Raw genomic sequence first — 24,548 nt, forward strand, 5'->3', positions numbered from 1 at the left:
TTATGTACAATCATACAGTTGATAAAACATTGTCCTTTACAATTATAAAAGCTTTTTTTTTTTAATCTACTACTCTGCTTGCATGTCAGCAGACTGGGGTAGATCCTGCTGAAATCATATGTATTGAATGAAAACAGTATCGTTTTAAATCGGAACAATATCGTTTTTGAATCGAGAATCGCGTTGAATGGAAAAAATCGATTTATAATCGAATCGCGACCCCAAGAATCGATATTGAATCGAATCGAGGGACACCCAAAGATTTGCAGCCCTAATATATATATATATATATATATATATATATATATATATATATATATATATTAACACATGAAAACAAGAGGGAAACACAAAACGATGACACAAGAGCACATAGCTCCTGTCAACAGCAGCCACTACAGCTGCGTCATCTTGGAAAAAATTGGGGATTATTAAAGTATTTCTTATTCTGATTCTGATTCTGATTCAACTGGACATGTTTGGAGGCAGAATAATGCTGACTACGACTCCATTAACAGAGTTCCTATACTGAGAGTACTGATGCAACGAACTGCAATATCAATACATCCTACATGAAAGGTGTCCCCTGCAGGTTCAAGTCGCCATGAGCGGTCTTAGTTGTCGTAGTTGTCCAACCTCCAGAAGGTGCAGCAAAGCACTTTGATATGATGGCGTTCAGTGGCTGTCTGCAGCTGGAGCACATGTCGGGGCTATTAGCGCTGATGTCTGCGGGATGCAAATTTGCTGTAAATGGCTGACACTCTATAGCCTCTCTAACCCTCTATGTTATTGTCATTTTATCGCCTCTATCTCTCACTCTTTCTCTCTGTCGTCCTCTTGTTCCGCAGGAGCGCGCCGAGCGAGCTTTGGGTTGCTCAGCGGAGGATCTGAAGTCTCTCTTCTACTGCGAGCTGTGTGACAAGCAGTATCTGCGACACCAGGAGTTTGACAACCACATCAACTCCTACGACCACGCGCACAAGCAGGTACATGACGCGACACTCCTGCAACTAGAGGGTTTTTCCTGTGATCTCTCTTGTGATCCACGCCGCAGCATATCATCCCTTACAAGTGCACACACTCAGCGGATTTCAATTTCAATCAGCAGAAACTAATAAGAAAAGGAGAGATGATGTGCTATGAAGAGCAATTAATATTTGATGTGAGCAGGAGGAATAGATTTGGGTACTTGAACATCAGCAGGAAGCACATGGCCTCAGGAAGAAGTCTTATGAGTGCTGGCGACATTACTGATGAAAAATGAGGCTTCGGGCAAAGACTTACACCGACGTACTTGAGAGGGTTGGACGGGCATTTGCAGTGGGTGAGGTGTTTAATCAAGTTACATGTTCATAGGTCCAAATCCTAAATGTGGTGCAATCTTTGGAGTACAGAATGTATCCACATGGTGACCGAATTGGAACACATTAGGGAACATTCTTGCACCTCAGCAGTGCCAGGTAAATAAACGGAACACTCAGCCCCCACACTTTGACATGTCGAGGCTGTTTGTTCAGTAGCAACTCTCAAACCTCCTCTACCTGAAGTGAAGTGCTTTGAAAACCACTCCAACAATCACTCCAAATCTAAAAAAAACCTTTATAGATTTGTGGTAAATATATTCATCCATTCATTTACTACCGCTTGTTTCCTTTGGGGTCCGGGGGGAGCTGGTGCCTGTCTCAGCTACAATCGGGCGGAAGGCGCACTCAAATTTGTTTTGATGTAAATGCCAGTATAAGTAAAATTACGTTGGAATATCTTTCAACCCCAAAAAAATTATTGATGAATGTTGCTGCTAATAAACAAATCCATAACATGTTTTGGAGTATATAGAAATTTGAATACGTTAGAATAGCCTCCATCACCCCCAAAACCCTAAGAAGGACAAGCAGTATAAATGGATGGATGGATGGATGGATGGAAGGATGGATGGATGGATGGATGGATGGATGGATGGATGGATGGATGGATGGATGGATGGATGGATAATAATTATAACTGTAAAACAATAATAATGAAAAAAAATAAAATAAAAATAATAATAACAACAAATAATGTCAATAATAAATACAATAAAATCCATGCTCCCACAGAATGACCATGTAATAATACTAAATTACATAAAATGCAGAATAAATACAACACATATATAAATACATAAATATATATATATATATATATATATATATATATATATATATGTATATATATATATATATATAAATACATAAATATATATATATATATATATAAATACATAAATATATATATATATATATGTATATTTATATATATATATATATATATATATATATATATATATATAATTATATACTCAAAGCACTCACAGAGAAGTATGTGTATATATATATATATATATATATATATATATATATATATATATATATATATGAAAAGTTCTATTTTGGTTTCATCTGACCACATGACATTCTCCCAATCCTCTGCTGTATCATCCATGTATCCATTTTTGTATAAACTCAACTCGTTGTGTTTGGAGGAAGAAGAATACTGAGTTGCATCCCAAAAACACCATACCTACTGTGAAGCATGGGGGTGGAAACATCATGCTTTGGGGCTGTTTTTCTGCTAAGGGGACAGGACGATTGATCCGTTGTAAGGAAAGAATGAATGGGGCCATGTATCGTTAGATTTTGAGCCAAAACCTCCTTCCATCAGTAAAAGCTTTGAATGGTTGACCAAATACTTTTTCCCACCATAATTTACAAATACATTCTTTAAAATTCCTACAATGTGAATTCCTGGATTTTTTTTTCACATTCTGTCTCTCACAGTTGACGTGATGAAAATTAGACCTCATCATTTTAAGTGGGAGAACCTGCACAATCGGTGGCTGACTAAATACTTTTTTGACCCAGTGTATACATACATTTATACATATACATATATACATCCATCCATCCATCCATTTTCTACCGCTTATTGTCTTTGGGGTCGTGGGGGCACTGGTGCCTATCTCAACTACAATTCGGCGGAAGGCGTTGTACACCCTGGACAAGTCGCTACCTCATCACAGGGCCAACATAGATAGACAGACAGACAACATTCACACTCACATTCACACAATAGGGCCAATTTAGTGTTGCCAATCAACCTATCCCCAGGTGCATGTCTTTGGAGGTGGGAAGAAGCCGGAGTACCCGGAGGGAACACACGCAGTCACGGGGAGGACATGCAAACTCCACACAGAAAGATCCCGAACCCGGAATTGAACCCCACACTACTCAGGACCTTCATATTGTCAGATAGAATAGAATAGAAAGTTCTTTATTGATCCCTGGAGTAAATTCAGCACCACAGTTCGCTCACAGTAGACAATATTAATAATAAATAATATATAACATATATTATATATATATAATATATGATATACGAATAATATAAATATATTCTACATATATTCTACATTTAACTGCAGTCAAGGAACATATGCATTGTACATTCTGATGGCTGTCGGTGTGAAGGACCTCCTGTGTCGTTCCGTGTTACATTTTGGGAGTCTGAGCCTTCCACTGAACGTGCTCATTCTCTCCGCAAGGTCCGAGTGTAGTGGGTGGGAGGTGTTGTCCATAATGTTTAGGAGTTTTGCTAGACTTCTCCTCTTTGACACCACCGCCAGAGAGTCCACTCCCACCACGTTACTGGCCTTCTCTACCAACTTGTCCAGTCTGTTTGTGCCCCTCACTCTAAGCCCGCTGCCTCAGCAGGCCACAGCGTACAAGAAGGCGCCCGCCACCACCGACTCGTAGAACATCTTCAACATCTTTGTACAGACTTTGAAGGATCCTAGCCTCCTGAGGAAGTAGAGTATATATATATATATATATATATATAGATATATATATATATATATATGTATATATATATATATATATATATATATATATATATATATATATATATATATATATATATATATATATATATATATATATGTATATTGTAGCTGAGATAGGCGCTAGCGCCCCCCGCGACCCCACAAGGTAATAAGCCGTTGGAAATGGATGGATGGATATATATATATATATATATATATATATATATCCATCCATCCATCCATTTTCTACCGCTTATTCCCTTTCGGGGTCGCGGGGGGGCTGGCGCCTATCTCAGCTACAATCGGGCGGAAGGCAGCGTACACCCTGGACAATTCGCCACCTCATCGCAGGGCCATGTATATATATATATATATATATATATATACATATATAGTAGCAGCGGGGGCCGTCTACGGAGCAGACGCCAGCGGTGTGATCGGAAACGCGGATGTCAAGCGGGGCTAAAAACAAAGCAGAAGGCTAATCCCCACAGAACACCACTTCCCCTCCATCCTGAAGACGGATTTAAATGAAATATGCGAGACTACTGGTCTGGGTAAGGAGTCAGTTAAATTAGAACAAGTTTTTTCTGCTTTGAGTGTTTCAGAGTTGGACATGTGTTTTACTGAGGTGGCTAACTATGATGCGTGCAGTTTATCAAAGCAACAAACAAACAATCGGAAAATCCCCGTTACTGAGGTGGCTAACCATGATGCGTGCAGTTTATCAAAGCAACAATCAAACAATCGGAAAATTCCCGTCGTATCAATTCCTAGATATGGTCGTAACTATTCTGAATGCACTGGGCATAATAAACACAACATTATTAATATTGCTACTACGGATAATTTGATCAAAAATTCCCTAAAACAGCCCACTACCTATAATATAGGTTTTTTAATCATAAGATCATTGTCTCCTAAAACGTTGTTGGTTAATGATATTATCAGAGACAACAATCTTAACGTCATCGGTCTCAGCGAAACCTGGCTTAAACCAAACGATTTTTTTGCGCTAAATGAGGCATGTCCTCCTAACTTTACACATGCGCATATTGCCCGTCCGCTTAAAAGGGGTGGGGGGGTCGCACTAATATACAACGAAAACTTTAACCTTAGTCCTAACATAAATAATAAATATAAATCGTTTGAGGTGCTTACTATGAGGTCTGTCACACCGCTGCCTCTACACCTGGCTGTTATCTACCGCCCCCCAGGGCCCTATTCGGACTTTATCAATGAATTTTCAGAGTTCGTTGCTGATCTAGTGACACACGCCGATAATATAATCATAATGGGGGACTTTAATATCCATATGAATACCCCATCGGACCCACCGTGCGTAGCGCTCCAGACTGTAATTGATAGCTGTGGTCTCACACAAATAATAAATGAACCCACGCATCGCAACGGTAATACGATAGACCTAGTGCTTGTCAGGGGTATCACCGTTTCCAAAGTTACGATACTCCCCTATACTAAAGTATTGTCCGATCATTACCTTATAAAATTCGAGGTTCAGACGCATGTTCGTCAAACTAATAATAATAATAACTGCTATAGCAGCCGCAACATTAATACAGCCACAACGACAACTCTTGCTGACCTACTGCCCTCGGTAATGGCACCATTCCCAAAGTATGTGGGCTCTATTGATAACCTCACTAACAACTTTAACGACGCCCTGCGCGAAACCATTGATAACATAGCACCGCTAAAGTTAAAAAAGGCTCCAAAAAAGCGCACCCCGTGGTTTACAGAAGAAACTAGAGCTCAGAAATTATTATGTAGAAAGCTGGAACGCAAATGGCGCACGACTAAACTTGAGGTGCACCATCAAGCATGGAGTGATGGTTTAATAACTTATAAATGCATGCTTACCTTAGCTAAAGCTAAATATTACTCAAATCTCATCCACCGTAATAAAAACGATCCTAAATTTTTGTTTAGTACGGTAGCATCGCTAACCCAACAAGGGACCCCTTCCAGTAGCTCAACCCACTCAGCTGATGACTTTATGCAATTCTTTAGTAAGAAAATTGAAGTCATTAGAAAGGAGATTAAAGACAATGCGTCCCAGCTACAACGGGGTTCTATTAACACTGATACGATGGTATATACGGCGGATACTGCCCTCCAAAATAGTTTCTCTCGTTTTGAGGAAATAACATTAGAGGAATTGTTACAACGTGTAAATGGAATAAAACAGACAACATGTTTACTTGACCTTCTTCCTGGGAAACTGATCAAGGAGCTCTTTGTATTATTAGGTCCATCAGTGCTAAATATTATAAACTTATCACTCTCCTCGGGCACTGTTCCCCTAGCATTCAAAAAAGCGGTTATTCATCCTCTTCTTAAAAGACCTAACCTCGATCCTGACCTCATGGTAAACTACCGACCGGTGTCTCACCTTCCCTTTATTTCAAAAATCCTTGAAAAAAATGTTGCGGAGCAGTTAAATGAACACTTAGCGTTTAACAATCTAGGTGAAACCTTTCAATCCGGTTTCAGGGCAAATCACTCCACGGAGACAGCCCTCGCAAAAATGACTAATGATCTATTGCTAACGATGGATTCTGATGCGTCATCTATGTTGCTGCTCCTCGATCTTAGCGCTGCTTTCGATACCGTCGATCATAATATTTTATTAGAACGTATCAAAACACGAATTGGTATGTCAGACTTAGCCCTGTCTTGGTTTAACTCTTATCTTACTGATAGGATGCAGTGTGTCTCCCATAACAATGTGACCTCGGACTACGTTAAGGTAACGTGTGGAGTTCCCCAGGGTTCGGTCCTTGGCCCTGCACTCTTCAGCATCTACATGCTGCCGCTAGGTGACATCATACGCAAATACGGTATTAGCTTTCACTGTTATGCTGATGACACCCAACTCTACATGCCCCTAAAGCTGACCAACACGCCGGATTGTAGTCAGCTGGAGGCGTGTCTTAATGAAATTAAACAATGGATGTCCGCTAACTTTTTGCAACTCAACGCCAAAAAAACGGAAATGCTGATTATCGGTCCTGCTAGACACCGAACTCTATTTAATAATACAACTCTAACATTTGACAACCAAACAATTAAACAAGGCGACACGGTAAAGAATCTGGGTATTATCTTCGACCCAACTCTCTCCTTTGAGGCACACATTAAAAGCGTTACTAAAACGGCCTTCTTTCATCTCCGCAACATCGCTAAAATTCGCTCCATTCTGTCCACTAAAGACGCTGAGATCATTATCCATGCGTTTGTTACGTCTCGCCTCGACTACTGTAACGTATTATTTTCGGGTCTCCCCATGTCTAGCATTAAAAGATTACAGTTGGTACAAAATGCGGCTGCTAGACTTTTGACAAGAACAAGAAAGTTTGATCACATTACGCCTGTACTGGCTCACCTGCACTGGCTTCCTGTGCACTTAAGATGTGACTTTAAGGTTTTACTACTTACGTATAAAATACTACACGGTCTAGCTCCATCCTATCTTGCCGATTGTATTGCACCATATGTCCCGGCAAGAAATCTGCGTTCAAAGGACTCCGGCTTGTTAGTGATTCACAAAGCCCAAAAAAAGTCTGCGGGCTATAGAGCGTTTTCCGTTCGGGCTCCAGTACTCTGGAGTGCCCTCCCGGTAACAGTTCGAGATGCCACCTCTGTAGAAGCATTTAAGTCTCACCTTAAAACTCATCTGTATACTCTAGCCTTTAAATAGACTCCCTTTTTAGACCAGTTGATCTGCCGTTTCTTTTCTTTTTCTTCTATGTCCCACTCTCCCTTGTGGAGGGGGTCCGGTCCGATCCGGTGGCCATGTACTGCTTGCCTGTGTATCGGCTGGGGACATCTCTGCGATGCTGATCCGCCTCCGCTTGGGATGGTTTCCTGCTGGCTCCGCTGTGAACGGGACTCTCGCTGCTGTGTTGGATCCGCTTTGGACTGGACTCTCGCGACTGTGTTGGATCCATTGTGGATTGAACTTTCACAGTATCATGTTAGACCCGCTCGACATCCATTGCTTTCCTCCTCTGTAAGGTTCTCATAGTCATCATTGTCACCGACGTCCCACTGGGTCATTATTGTCACCGATGTCCCACTGGGTGTGAGTTTTCCTTGCCCTTATATGGGCCTACCGAGGATGTCGTGGTGGTTTGTGCAGCCCTTTGAGACACTAGTGATTTAGGGCTATATAAGTAAACATTGATTGATTGATTGATATATATATATATATATATATATATATATATATATATATATATATATATATATATATATATATATATATATATATATATATGTCGCAAGATGGCGGCGCCCGGACGGGCTGCGACACTGCGGTGCTCTTGCTAAAGATGGAACATTTGGCGGAAATGCCGGACAGTTCTGCAGACTTCATGGCTGGCTCGCATCGTGGTCACTCCGTGATCACGTACGACCGCCAGACACTTCTGGATATGGACATATCGGGCCGTTTTGGACTGATAGACGCGGGCGTGCTAAACATGCTAACTAGCATGGAAATACGTCGGCGGCTACATCCAGCGGCCTGTGAAGCAGGGGAGTCTAGTAGCAGCGGGGGCCGTCTACGGAGCAGACGCCAGCGGTGTGATCGGAAACGCGGATGTCGAGCGGGGCTTAAAACAAAGCAGAAGGCTAATCCCCACAGAACACCACTTCCCTCCATTCTGAAGACGGATTTAGATGAAAGATGCGAGACTACTGGTCTGGGTAAGGAGTCTGTTAAATTAGAACAAGTTTTTTCTGCTTTGAGTGTTTCAGAGTTGGACATGTGTTTTACTGAGGTGGCAAACTATGATGCGTGCAGTTTATCAAAGCAACAAACAAACAATCGGAAAATCCCCGTTACTGAGGTGGCTAACCATGATGCGTGCAGTTTATCAAAGCAACAATCAAACAAACGGAACATTCCCGTCGTATCAATTCCTAGATATGGTCGTAATTATACTGAACGCACTGGGCATAATAAACACAACATTATTAATATTGCTACTACGGATAATTTGATCAACAATTCCCTAAAACAGCCCACAACCTATAATATAGGTTTTTTAAACATAAGATCATTGTCTCCCAAAACGTTGTTAGTTAATGATATTATCAGAGACAACAATCTTAACGTCATCGGTCTCAGTGAAACCTGGCTTAAACCAAATGACTTTTTTGCGCTAAATGAGGCATGTCCTCCTAACTTTACACATGCGCATATTGCCCGTCCGCTTAAAAGGGGTGGGGGGGTCGCACTAATATACAACGAAAACTTTAACCTTAGTCCTAACATAAATAATAAATATAAATCGTTTGAGGTGCTTACTATGAGGTCTGTCACACCGCTGCCTCTACACCTGGCTGTTATCTACCGCCCCCCAGGGCCCTATTCGGACTTTATCAATGAATTCTCAGAGTTTGTTGCTGATCTAGTGACACACGCCGATAATATAATCATAATGGGGGACTTTAATATCCATATGAATACCCCATCGGACCCACCGTGCGTAGCGCTCCAGACTATAATTGATAGCTGTGGTCTCACACAAATAATAAATGAACCCACGCATCGCAACGGTAATACGATAGACCTAGTGCTTGTCAGGGGTATCACCGCTTCCAAAGTTACGATACTCCCGTATACTAAAGTATTGTCCGATCATTACCTTATAAAATTCGAGGTTCAGACGCATGTTCGTCAAACTAATAATAATAATAACTGCTATGGAAGCCGCAACATTAATACGGCCACAACGACAACTCTTGCTGACCTACTGCCCTCGGTAATGGCACCATTCCCAAAATATGTGGGCTCTATTGATAACCTCACTAACAACTTTAACGACGCCCTGCGCGAAACCATTGATAACATAGCACCGCTAAAATTAAAAAATGCTCCAAAAAAGCGCACCCCGTGGTTTACAGAAGAAACTAGAGCTCAGAATATATTATGCAGAAAGCTGGAACGCAAATGGCGCACGACTTAACTTGAGGTGCACCATCAAGCATGGAGTGATGGTTTAATAACTTATAAACGCATGCTTACCTTAGCTAAAGCTAATTATTACTCAAATCTCATCCACCGTAATAAAAACGATCCTAAATTTTTGTTTAGTACGGTAGCATCGCTAACCCAACAAGGGACTCCTTCCAGTAGCTCCACCCACTCAGCTGATGACTTTATGCAATTCTTTAGTAAGAAAATTGAAGTCATTAGAAAGGAGATTAAAGACAATGCGTCCCAGATACAACGGGGTTCTATTAACACTGACACGATTGTATATACGGCGGATACTGCCCTCCAAAATAGTTTCTCTCGTTTTGAGGAAATATCATTAGAGGAATTGTTACAACGTGTAAATGGAATAAAACAAACAACATGTTTACTTGACTCGCTTCCTGGGAAACTGATCAAGGAGCTCTTTGTATTATTAGGTCCATCAGTGCTAAATATTATAAACTTATCACTTTCCTCGGGCACTGTTCCCCTAGCATTCAAAAAAGCGGTTATTCATCCTCTTCTTAAAAGACCTAACCTCGATCCTGACCTCATGGTAAACTACCGACCGGTGTCTCACCTTCCCTTTATTTCAAAAATCCTTGAAAAAAATGTTGCGGAGCAGTTAAATGAACACTTAGCGTCTAACAATCTATGTGAAACCTTTCAATCCGGTTTCAGGGCAAATCACTCGACGGAGACAGCCCTCGCAAAAATGACTAATGATCTATTGCTAACGATGGATTCTGATGCGTCATCTATGTTGCTGCTCCTCGATCTTAGCGCTGCTTTCGATACTGTCGATCATAATATTTTATTAGAACGTATCAAAACACGAATTGGTATGTCAGACTTAGCCCTGTCTTGGTTTAACTCTTATCTTACTGATAGGATGCAGTGTGTCTCCCATAACAATGTGACCTCGGACTACGTTAAGGTAACGTGTGGAGTTCCCCAGGGTTCGGTCCTTGGCCCTGCACTCTTCAGCATCTACATGCTGCCGCTAGGTGACATCATACGCAAATACGGTGTTAGCTTTCACCGTTATGCTGATGACACCCAACTCTACATGCCCCTAAAGCTGACCAACATGCCGGATTGTAGTCAGCTGGAGGCGTGTCTTAATGAAATTAAACAATGGATGTCCGCTAACTTTTTGCAACTCAACGCCAAAAAAACGGAAATGCTGATTATCGGTCCTGCTAGACACCGAACTCTATTTAATAATACAACTCTAACATTTGACAACCAAACAATTAAACAAGGCGACACGGTAAAGAATCTGGGTATTATCTTCAACCCAACTCTCTCCTTTGAGGCAGACATTAAAAGCGTTACTAAAACGGCCTTCTTTCATCTCCGCAACATCGCTAAAATTCGCTCCATTCTGTCCACTGACAGACGCTGAGATCATTATCCATGCGTTTGTTACGTCTCGCCTCGACTACTGTAACGTATTATTTTCGGGTCTCCCCATGTCTAGCATTAAAAGATTACAGTTGGTACAAAATGCGGCTGCTAGACTTTTGACAAGAACAAGAAAGTTTGATCACATTACGCCTGTACTGGCTCACCTGCACTGGCTTCCTGTGCACTTAAGATGTGACTTTAAGGTTTTACTACTTACGTATAAAATACTACACGGTCTAGCTCCATCCTATCTTGCCGATTGTATTGTACCATATGTCCCGGCAAGAAATCTGCGTTCAAAGGACTCCGGCTTATTAGTGATCCCCAAAGCCCAAAAAAAGTCTGCGGGCTGTAGAGCTTTTTCATTTCGGGCTCCAGTACTCTGGAATGCCCTCCCGGTAACAGTTCGAGATGCTACCTCAGTAGAAGCATTTAAATCTCACCTTAAAACTCATTTGTATACTCTAGCCTTTAAATAGACTCCCTTTTTAGACCAGTTGATCTGCCGTTTCTTTTTTTTTTCTTCTTTGTCCCACTCTCCTTTGTGGAGGGAGTCCGGTCCGATCCGGTGGCCATGTACTGCTCGCCTGTGTATCGGCTGGGGACATCTCTGCGCTGCTGATCAGCCTCCGCTTGGGATGGTTTCCTGCTGGCTCCGCTGTGAACGGGACTCTCGCTGCTGTGTTGGATCCGCTTTGGACTGGACTCTCGCGACTGTGTTGGATCCATTATGGATTGATCTTTCACAGTATCATGTTCTCATATGTTCTCATAGTCATCAGTATCTTCAGTATCACAGTATCATGTTCTCATAGTCATCATTGTCACCGACGTCCCACTGGGTCATTATTGTCACCGATGTCCCACTGGGTGTGAGTTTTCCTTGCCCGAGGATGTCGTAGTGGTTTGTACAGCCCTTTGAGACACTAGTGATTTAGGGCTATATAAGTAAACATTGATTGATTGATTGATATATATATAGATTTTTTTTATTTTTTATTTTTTTTATTTACGGTACAGGCCAAAAGTTTGGCCACGCCTTCTTATTCAATGTGTTTTCCTTATTTTCATGACTATTTCCATTGTAGATTGTCAATGAAGGCATCAACACTATGAATGAACACATGTTGAGTTATGTACTTAACAAAAAAAAGGTAAAAAAAACTAAAAACGTGTTTTATTCTAGGTTCTTCAAAATAGTCACCCTTTGCTCTGATTACTGCTTTGCACTCTCTTGGCATTCTCTTGATGAGCTTCAAGCACACCTGTGAAGTAAAAACTATTTCAGGTGACTACCTCTTAAAGCTCATCGAGAGAATGTCAAGAGTGTGAAAAGCAGTAATCAAAGCAAAGGGTGGCTATTTTGGGTGTGTCCAAACTTTTGGCCTGTACTGCCATATATATATATATATATATATATATATATATATATATATATATATATATATATATATATATATATATATATATATATATATATATATATTTATATATATATATATATATCTCAGTGACGTGCAGTAAGGGGAGGCAGGTGAGGCAGTGCCTCACGTGCCATCATGCAAAGAAAAAAAATGTAAAAAGAAAAAAAATAATTAAATTGTTATATGTATCCAGTGATTATACTCTATAAAGTTATTTTCCATTTAACTTCACCAGTTTTAGATTACCGTATTTCCTTGAATAGCCGCCGGGGCGCTTATTAATTTAAAACCTTGTCTCACTCCTGCGCTTATCCAAGGCATGCGGTAAAAGTAAGCAGGCGCTAATTATTTTAAAACCTCTTCTCACCCCTGCGCTTACCAAAGGCCCGCGGTAAATTTAGGTCTGCGCTTATAAATTTGAGTGTGATGTAAGGATACCATAATGAAAAGCACATTTACATCTCCACCACTACAAACTAACACAATATTATTATTAAGAATTGCAATTATATAATAACACAATATTGATATTGTTTATTTAAAGCGTATTTTACAATATTTTTTTCATAAATTAAGCATTTCAAGCATGCAAATAACAAGAGATAAGACTGACAAATGTGTTTAGAAGGTAATAAACAGGTTTTTTTAATTCTCAATTCATGAAAATATTCGATATATGATCAATGATTCAAACGTTTATCACTGTCTGAAAGAAGTTAACAGGGATTACTGTCATAGTGAGCATGTGGCACACTCACTAAAGGCAATTATAACCATTTATAAATGGTTGATTTATATAGCCTAGTAAGGTAAAGTGTTGTACCTGACTAGTTTTGGCTACCTTGTTTCTGCAGCCTTAATTAGAGGTGTCAAGTGATGTTAGCGTGACATTGTCTGTGACGTGTTACATGGATTGTACCATCCCACCTGAAGTGGTAGGATGGCAGGGTCCCCTGGTGTGCGTTAGAGGTAGGGCGGTGCGCCCCCTGTCGTCTGGATGTCCACCAAACGGCCGGGGGCGGCCCTGCAGGACTGTGTCCCAGGTGTGGGATAGTTGGTATGCTCCTTCATCCCAGTTGACAGTGCCTGTCATACCAACTATCCCACACCTGGGACACAGTCCTGCAGGGCCGCCCCCGGCCGTTTGGTAGACATCCAGACGACATATTTTGTTGAAGTATTATTCAATAAATATATTTATAAAGGATTTTTTAATTGTTGCTATTTTTAGAATATCTAAAAAAAAAATCTCACGTACCCCTCGGCATACCTTCAAGTACCCCCAGGGGTACGCGTACCCACATTTGAGAACCACTGCAATAAATTGTATACGGTTTATCATACAGTGGAATGTGAGTGTTTGAATTAAATAATATTACCTGTGCAACCACAAGGAATGACAGCCATTTTTTTTTGTACCGCTTATCCAAAAGAGAATAGGCGGTAGAAAATGGATGGATGGATATGTGGTATATAAAGACCTCAACGGCGGAGTGGACGGATGATGGCTGCAGAGAAGCTCTACAATGGTCACAAGGGCGGTAGAAGGCTGCAGCAAAGATGAGTCCACAATTGTCTTGGTCTCTATGCCATTGGACCCTGGCCTTCTCTTTGCCAAGGACAGTGTGGTGGCTGTCTGTGCAGCATTCTCCCCACTTTTAAAGATTCCACGCACATATATATAATCATCAATTAAAAACATTTTTATGATTTTTTTTTTAACAAATTAATAATAAACATATACAAATTACTACTAAAATCAAGTAATAATTAATTACAAGTTGATGGGACCCATTATGAGTCTAATCTACATTTAAGACATTTTATTTTCGTCTAGAATCAAAGAAGTTCGATTCAATCACACAGGGGGTCAAAATTGTAGCACACTTTAGATTTTGGCCTGAATAGAATTACTTGAACCCGACCCTAACGCACATGCATGCAACACATAAGACGCACAGGGAATTAACAAAACATCCATATTATTTCCTGGACTCCGTTTAAGTGTGTGCTCATTTAAAAGATAGAGAGGTGTACCATTTTTTTAACACGCTTGTGGAAGAAATGTAAATTTTTAAGTAATATTGGATATGCACAAAATGGCTGTGCTGCGAGGCACACAATGGGTGAATGAAAAGTTTGTACACAAAGAAAAATGTTTGCTGATAAATGTACACATTGATAACTGTTAATACTATGAATAAAGACTAATACATGTGTGTATGACAAATTTAAAGTACAATGGTCACACTCCATTTTACTGTAAAATTCTGGTGATTAGGCTGGCAGTTTTTTGTTAGTTTTTTTGCATTAAAAATATGGTTGCTGTTTTCACAGTGTATTACTTTAAATGTAAAAGTGGTACCACCGCTTTCTTACGGTAGGATTCTGAAGACTGAGTCCTTTTAAAAATATATATATATTGTCATGTTTACAGTGTACTTGCTTTGAAATGATAAGGCTAGGTATATATTTTTATGTATGTTTTTACCCCAAAAATGTTTCGAATGTATGATAATATAATATCTGTTGCATTTAGTGGCGGGCCGTCATTTCCCACCTTGGCCTTCAGTGTTATCCGACTTCAATGATTACCTCTCAAAATACCATCATTTATGTCACCACATGACCATTGCTGGAGAAATAGTATACAGAAACAAGTTTACGCACTACTGGGCATTGAATCATTACCAACAGTGTACGTAACAGGTAATTGTCTGGCGCATTTACAAATCCCGCATCAGCAATTAAAACATATGGTACTGTATGTGGTACTGTCAAAATGAAAATTGCAAAAAACATATTAAACATGAAAAAATAAATACATAACGTATCTGAACTCATAATATGCACTACTCATTCGAGGTTCCGGGGTTGGCCGACATGGACTCAAGATGTAGTTTCTTTTTAAATATCCTTCTTGAAAATGGCCGTGCAAATATACGTGTTGTCTTGTCTAATCATAAAAGATACAGACGAGGCATGTTGGCTGAGTTCTTAAAGTTTACTCCACAAGGTGCTGATCAAAAACATCCCAGTTCTTATGTTACCTCGCTCATAACATCACAATATATGTCTGCCTGAGGCCATCTAGAAGGCCTTACTGACAACAACTCGTGATCTGATTGGCTATCGCAACTGTCTATCAACTGTATGTGTCCGTTCACTGACAGTGCACAGATGCCCACATTGTTGATTCGGAAAGTTTCCAGCAGATTTGGTGCTGCATGATAACATAAGCTAGCTAAATTCTGATTGGATAACTCAATAACTCAATAACTCAACTCTATAACTTAAAAACAACAGCACTGGAATGAGCATAATATGACAAGAAGAGAATATGAATACTTTTAGATATTTAGAGAATGTAAATGAAAAAATATTTTTATCTTTAATTATGATCATGATTTCTGGTTATGTTAGGCCAGCAGAAAAGGCCTTGCTGGCCTTGACGGCACACCACTGGTTGCATTATTAGATAGATAATGTTTAAAAGATATATAATTGCATGCAGTCCATGTCTTTTTTTTCCTGTCAAAATAAAATAAGAAAGAAACATAAAGTACGTTACTGATGCATATTATTTCCAGGATTTCAGGGGCCATTAACAATGATTTGGCGGGCCTAATCTGGCCCCCGGGCCTTGAGTTTGACTCCTGTGGTATATACTCTAAAACTACTCTACATACGTTTACATACGCTTGTGTTATTCTAGTGTCATTATCATCATCATCATCGGCGGTCACTCGAACGAGTATAACGGTCCTTCTGGTAGGGGTGTATCCCTTTATGGAGGATGCCTGTGCGTGACTTTGTTTAACGTGGGGAGACTGGTGCACAGACAGTCACCACACGATCCTTGACAGATCCGGGTCAGGGTCCAGTGGCATGGAGTCCAAGTAGACTGGGGACCCTTTTCTGCTGCAGCCTTCATCGTCCTTCCCAGCCGTTGTGACGCTCCATAGGGTTAGCAATCATCCTAAGCCTGTTCCACCGTTGAGGTCTTGGGTTGTTATTTCCCCATAACTGGGTCCACATGGCTGTGGGGGTGCCTTCTTCCGCCATCGCAGCCATTGTGGTAGTTCTCGTATCCACCGTCTTCCGCCTGCTCCGCCGTTGAGGTCTTCGCCGTATCCCTGGCTCGGGGGCAGTCAGGTACTAGGCCTTTGCCAAGGGCCATATGGGGTAACAGTAGTAAAGGGGTTAACCTCTTAGTGCCCCAAGACCCCTTAGAGGAGCCTCCACTGCTGGATGCACTTTAACGTCATGCCAAGGACAATATTATTCTAGTGTAGACAAGTGAGAGCATTAGGAAAGGGCCTAGCAGCAGGTTCCCTCCCGTGCTCTTATTTCCACTCCGGACTAACAAGCTGAAAGTTGTGCACTTAGCACACTTTCCTACAGCTTGATGCTGTCACGTATAATAAACATACACACGTGCACCTCAGCCTCTCTTAACCCAGCCAAGCTGCCTCCCGCTTCCCTGACGCCCACACCCGGCCATGGAAGGAACTTTAAATAAGACCGTTCCATCACTCTCGTTGTTCTCTGAAAATGAATTGAAGCAACTGCAGGCCAATGTTAATGCTTTGTTTTAGCCAGCGGCAGGCACATGAAACAAGCTGCATGAGGCACTGAGCTGACAGTAGCCACTGGCGCTGGGAGAACACACAAAAACACACACACACACGCGCACACACACGCGTACACACGCACGCACACAAACTGGCATGCATGCTCGGTGCCTAGCAAGCAGACAGCAGATGAAATTCCAGCTGAAGACAGCTTCCCTGCAGGAGTATTGGCTTCGCAGGATGGAGGCTGATTGCATTTGCTCTGTCTCCTTTCCTTACCATCGATTCCGGGTTAAACATGTCTGAAGAGAACCCTTCTTAGCCTTTTCCGCTGATGGCTGAAATGTGCTTATTACGACAAAAAAATGCCCTCATTTAAATGAAGAGTAATTAAGCCATTAGCATGGACATGTCCTTCAAAAGGACGTGAACCACCAAACAGCCCGAAGCGCTTCACATCTGACAGACTATCGATCCAGGGGGGATTGCGCTTGACAGCACACTTCAAGACAGACATATTGGAGAGCATGAGGGGGCATGACATCAGCTTTAAAGACAAAAGAGTCTTTAAAGCAGGAAATGTCTCTTCAGTGGCTGGGACTTGACTTTTTAAGAGGGAACAATCACCTGGGGGCTGGCACCGGTCCTGCAGGAAAGATACTCTGATCAGGTCTTCCTCCTCTTTTCTTAATGCATCTGACTTCACTGCTTTATTTCGTCTGCCCCTGTGCTTGAATATGAATCATGTTACTCTCAAAACCAATACACAACACACAGATATGATCACACGGCACAAGCTACTCTTCTACAATGAGATACTCACTGGACACTTCATTAGGTATATGTTAGGTATACCCCCCGCCCCCACATCCCACCCCCGTATTGTAAATAATATAAATAATTCAATGTATATACTCTGATTATTAACTTGTGTGATGACTGTATTATGCTGATAGTATATACAGTATTTGTACCATGAATTGATTGACGTGGACCCCGACTTAAACAAGTTGAAAAACGTATTCGGATGTTTCCATTTAGTGGTCAATTGTACGGAATTTTTATACTGTACTGTGCAATCTACTAATAAAAGTTTCAATCAATCAATTGCAAAAAGACAATGGAACGTATCCTCTATAATTCTTGACCTGGTGTGGGTCTGGTTTTAGCATCAAGGGTTGGAATCAGGGGTTGAATCATCAAAATGATTCCCGGCCTCGGCCATCTATGCTGCTCACTGCTTCCCTCACCTCCCAGGGGGTGTAACAAGGGGATGGGTCAAATGCAGAGGGTAATTTCACCACACCCAGTGTGTGTGTGTGACTATCATTGGTAATTTAACTTTAATAATAGGCATTATCATTTGTGACAGGCTTCCAGCCGCCGTTGTGCGGGTTACATGGACCATCGATGCAAGATTCCTCGTAGCAGGTTTGACACTGGTTTATTATTTCAATAAACATGGTTGCATCACAGTCGGTCGCGCCGATTTCCAGCGCGACCTCCTTTGCTGCTCGTCTCGGCTCGCCTTTCGGTGGCCGGTGGCTTCGTCTTCCTCGTGGGCTCATCTTTCTTCTGGTCGCTCTCGTCGTCTTTCGCTGTTGTTTCTCCTCCGTCTTCTGCCCCGATCGTTCCTCCATCTCCCCTTTTATACTGCAGGAGAAGATGCACGGATTGAGAGCAGGTGTGTGATTTACGCACCTGGCTCGGATTGCTGCAGCGTCGCTCCAAGCGCGCCCCGCCTCTCCGCTCCGCCGCTCACTCTGCCTCCTGGCCGCCATCTTGAGTAAGATCGTGTTTTGTCCTACCCCGCTGTCGGCTCGTCGGCTCCGTCTCTCCACTTCATTATTCTATATTGACTGTCAAATCTTCGATCCTTGAACACAAAACCTGCCAGAAAGGCCAAATTCCTCAAAAATATTGTGCAATTTCTGAAATCCCACACTGTCAAATGTTGCTGTTCTCCCATGAATAGATTAAAATAAAATGGGACAGAATAGAATAGAAAGTACTTTATTGATCCCTGGGGGAAATTCAGCACCACAGTTTGCTCACAGTAAAAAATAAACACTTGGGTATTTTTTACATGTGAATAATACAAATACAGTCTATTATACATTTAATTACAGTCAAAATGGAACATATGCATTATACACTCTGATGGCTGTGGGTATAGTCGAAATAGTCTCTCAAAATAGCAATATGCAATATGGTATCCTTTTGACTATGAGGGAGTATTTTTGCGGGACTTTTTTATGACAATCATGATTTTTATTTTTATTTATTTGTATTGCACTGATGGATAACACCATAAGGACAACGACCCTATCTTTGAACAAAAGGCCTGTCAGAACGGCCAAATTCCTCTAAAAATCTTGTGCAAATTCTGAAATGACACACTGCCAAATGTTGATGTTCTTGCATGAATAGAATAGAATAGAATAGAATAGAAAGTACTTTATTGATCCCTTGGGGAAATTCAGCACTACAGTTTGCCCACAATAAACAACAAACACTTGGGTATTTTTTACATGGGAATAATAGAAATACAGTCTATTGGGACGGCGTGGCGCAGTGGGAGAGTGGCCGTGCGCAACCCGAGGGTCCCTGGTTCAAATCCCACCTAGTACCAACCTCGTTACGTCCGTTGTGTCCTGAGCAAGACACTTCACCCTTGCTCCCATGGTTGGCGCCTTGCATGGCAGCTCCCTCCATCAGTGTGTGAATGTGTGTGTGAATGGGTAAATGTGGAAGTAGTGTCAAAGCGCTTTGAGTACCTTGAAGGTAGAAAAGCGCTATACAAGTTCAACCCATTTATCATTCATACAGCATTATGCACATGTGAATAATACAAATACAGTCTATTATACATTTAAGTACAGTCAAAAAGGAACACTTGCATTACACAGTCTGATGGCTGTCGGTGTAGTCAAAGTAGTCTCTCAAAACAACAATATGCAATATGGTAATGTGCAATATTTTTTGAGTATGAGGGAATATTTTTGAGGGACTATTTTTATGACTACCATGAATTTTAGGTTAATTTATTTGTATTGCACTGATGGATAACACCATGATGACGACAATAAAGGGAGTTTATAATGTCCTCCCAAGTATTATTTGTTTGATGATAATCCGTCCATCCATGAAAAACAACTATTTAATATTCAAATATTACTTATTTAATATTTTTTTTGTATTATCATTAATTATCCTAAATGAATTATAAATTAGTTTCAATAACAGTGGAATAATCATGTTTGATTAAATCGAAACTATTAGACAACAAATATGTACTCTAATAACTCTAATCATCAAAAAGGCTGAGGAGAGGGAAGTCTGGGCTTCCCAGATATAAGTTAGAACAACACACTACTTTGTAATATATTGTAGTTTTTACCTTCCATAACGTGTCTACTGACAGATATAAGTCAGAACTATACACTACTTTGTATTATAAATGTTGTAGTTTTTATCTTCCATAACGTGTCTACTGACAGATATAAGTTAGAACTATACACTGCTTTGTATCATAAATGTTGTAGTTTTACCTTCCATAAAGTGTCTACTGACAGATATAAGTTAGAACTATACACTGCTTTGTATCATAAATGTTGTAGTTTTACCTTCCATAAAGTGTCTACTGACAGATATAAGTTAGAACTACACACTACTTTGTATTATGTTGTAGTTTTTTTGACAGATATAAGTTAGAACTACTTAGTATTATAAATGTTGTAGTTTTTATCTTCCTTAACGTGTCTACAACAGATATAAGAATGAAAATACATGGGTCCGGCTAGTAGCTACTATTAGCAAACAGATAGACCTACCAACTCGGCGCATAAAAAGTGCAAATGGCCTTAAAACGCCACAACAGTCAAGCACCATATGTAAGTACCCAAAATAAAGACTCGACATACAAAAATTAAATCGGAGCAGAAACATAGGAGGAAATGGGTTTAAAACCCGATGCTAACCGCCCATTGAAAATACATGGGTACGGCTAGTAGCTACTATTAGCAAACAGATAGACTTACCAACTCGCCGTAATATCGTAACATCGACACACTCTCTCGTCGCAATTCGGCCCTGATGGTCAGCACTTATAAGTTTACAATTAGTTGTGAAATGTTGGACGGTTGTTTTTACGATATGCAGGCAAATGACAACTTTTAAATATACCGGCTTAGCTACGGCACCTGGCAGCCATCTTGGTATAGACAATCACAGCCACTCCCTCACGAATGTTGGTGCGTGCGCACCAGCAGCAGACGGTATGGAAAAAAACGAGGGAAAAAAATGTCTCCCTCACTGTGTCTGCGCACGGCGTCTATCTTTGAAATGGTTTTCAGCTTAGCGGTTTTTTAAAGGCTGATAATATCAAAACCGTAGCAGTAAGTAAAACTCTTTCATCAACATTTAATCAGAAGGATTCAATCCCTCTCCTGTGGTAGTTTGAAGCAGACACGACAAACGGGCTCAGAGTAGATCATGTTTGAAAAAAGGTGACCGGTTTTTACAAAACTTTTGTTTTGAAGGCGGAATTGCAAATTTCCTGTTGATTTTTGCTGGGAGTTGTCAATATATGAAATGTAGTTTTAAGTGAGACCTACATAGAAGTTTTTGTTTCATATCTCTGCAACATTCCTACTGGAGGTTACAGGCAGTTTTTGTCTGTGTTTTCTTCCTAGGAGCAGTTTTGTCTGTGTTTTATTCCTAGGGGGCGCTAGAGCACAAATTTGAGTTTTGGGGTTAGGTTTTTTGATTATGACATGTGTGTGTCCAGTTTGGTGAGTTTTGAAGCATGTTAAGGGGGTCAAATTACAGCTCAAAGGGGGAATTCCAAACATCCTTTTGATTTTTGCTGAAGGATGTCAGTGTATGAAATCTAAGTCTAAGTGAGACCTACATAGAAGTTTTTGTTTCATGTCACTACGACATTCCTAGTGGAAGTTACAGGCAGTTTTGTCTGTGTTTTCTTCCTAGGGGGCACTAGAGCGCAATTTTTAGTTGTGGGGTTAGGTTTTATCATTAAATCGCAATGTTTGCCAGTCCTGAAGTGTGTGTCAAATTTGGTGAGTTTTGAAGCATGTTAAGGGGTCAAATTACAGCTCAAAACTGCGGAATAATAATAAAGAAAGAAAGAAAGAAAGAAAGAAAGAAAGAAAGACAGAAAGAAAGAAAGAAAGAAAGAAAAAAAGAATAAAACGCTAGAAATTCAATAGGGTCCTCTGTCCCAAAGGGACAGTCGGTCCCTAATTAATTTATTGAAAATAATTTGATATCATGTGGATTGACACTGTCAGAGCGAGATTACGCAGATTGATGGTTTTATACGGTAAAGTGGTGTTTTTTCCATAGGACAAGAAGGCTGAAAAATACCTCTGCCTTTATCTCATTTTCTATCTGCAAATCGGCAGATTTTTCACTAGAAATACCTCTGACAAAGAAGGACTGTCTTATATTCGAGGTTTAGAGATTTATATAAAACATACAAGTTACAATATTTGTCATTGAACTTTAAACGTAAAACATTTGTTTACAGTCAACCTGTCCAAGAAATAGAAATACAAAATGACAGGGTTACAGGACAGGGAGTTGATGGATCGTCACATTGGTGGCGCCTGATAAAAGATTGGAAAATGAAAACATGAGAAGGGAGACAAAAAGTAACTCCCACTGTAGGGGGGCATAGTGTGGGCTAGGAAAAAAACTTCAGCAAACATAAGCACGCATTCAACATACAACTCAAGACTTGCAACATGGGGTGTCAGCTCTGTGTTGGAATGCCAAACTGTGGGTGGAAGCAGCGAAGGCATAAATGGGGGCAGGGTGTGTGTGTGTTTGTAGTGGCGGTGGATCCGTGTGTGTCCCTAAGTCTGAGACACCACTTTGTCCAGCTTCACACGCTTTGTGCCAATATCTACAAAGTGTTGTCACGATACCATCAGGTTGCTATGGAGACCACCGTTGTTTTAGTTCAAACAAAAGTCACAATTAACAGGTCTGCATGAGGAAAGGTGGGGACGAATTGCAGAGTGTCTCACTACAGTGAACTCCTGGAGAAGTTTTTTCCAGCAGGGCCTTATCCGAGGGCCAGCATGAAGGAGCATAATTTTGCCTTGCTGAGAGGAAAGCTTCTCCGAGATATTATCCAGCTTTCAATTTAGTTCAGAAATCGCCACTGCCTGAATGCCTTCAGCCCTGCCTATCCCATCAATTACTGGCAGCTTCTGGATTTTCTGAACACTTGCCCTCATCTTCCAAAACACCAGTGAAAAGCTCAATCCACTCAGAAGATGCCCCATTATCTTATCAAATCATATCATTTTATATATCCATCCATCCCATCCATTTTCTACCCCTTGTCCCTTTTTGGGTAGCGGGGGGTCGCTGAAGCCTATCTCAGCTGCATTCGGGCAGAAGGCGGCGTACACCCTGGACAAGTCGCCACCTCATTGCAGGGCCAACACAGATAGACAGACAACATTCACACTCACATTCACACACTACGGACCATTTAGTGTTGCCAATCAACCTATCCCCAGGTGCATTTGTTTGGTGGTGGGAGGAAGCCAGAGTACCCACAGGGAACCCACGCGGTCACGGAGAGAACATGCAAACTCCACACAGAAAGATCCCGAGCCCGGGATTGAATCCAGAACTATTCAGGACCTTCGTATTGTGAGGCATATGCACTAACCCCACTCTCACCGTGCTGCCCATCATTTTATATATACATATATATATATATATATATATATATATATATATATATATATATATATATATATATATATATATATATATATGCAAAACAGCTGATATAATTTTGATCAACTCTGTCAGAGGGATATTACTGCATTTATCCAAATATAATACAAAAAAATGTTTCCTTAAAAAGAAATCTGACAAATAATGTTCATCTTATATCAGGTTCCAGAGGTTTACAAATGCAACACAGCTGATAATGTTATATATTTATGATCAACACTGTCAAAGAGATTGTGGAAAGGGAGTGTGATCAGCGTGCTTGCAGGAATAAAGGTCACCATCTCTGTCCATGGTGCTAAAACAGAGCGCCATCAGACAGGGGCGTGGCATGTGGCGACGGCAGGACACAGCTGGCAGATGGAAAGATTGCACAGGTGATACGTGTTGCTCTAATCATCTGGTGTCTTAAACAGTGAGCGCCTGGGTGCAGGAGGAGGAAGAAGTTGGGAGAGATAATGAAAAGTCTGGAGAAAAACGTATAACTGATGAGTGTTTGG

At 40.8% G+C, this 24,548-nt stretch overlaps 1 protein-coding gene across 2 annotated transcripts in view; it reads left to right on the plus strand.

Moving 5' to 3' along the window:
* LOC133561982 (G patch domain-containing protein 8) overlaps positions 1-24,548 on the plus strand; it is a 151,080-nt gene that overhangs the window by 89,679 nt on the left and 36,853 nt on the right. For both annotated transcript variants that reach the window (XM_061915742.1, XM_061915743.1), the window contains exon 2: positions 849-986. In XM_061915742.1, coding sequence (XP_061771726.1) covers positions 849-986 — 138 coding nt within the window. The remainder of the gene's footprint in view (positions 1-848; positions 987-24,548) is intronic.

Source organism: Nerophis ophidion, linkage group LG11, assembly GCF_033978795.1.
Source record: "Nerophis ophidion isolate RoL-2023_Sa linkage group LG11, RoL_Noph_v1.0, whole genome shotgun sequence".
NCBI lineage: Eukaryota > Metazoa > Chordata > Actinopteri > Syngnathiformes > Syngnathidae > Nerophis > Nerophis ophidion.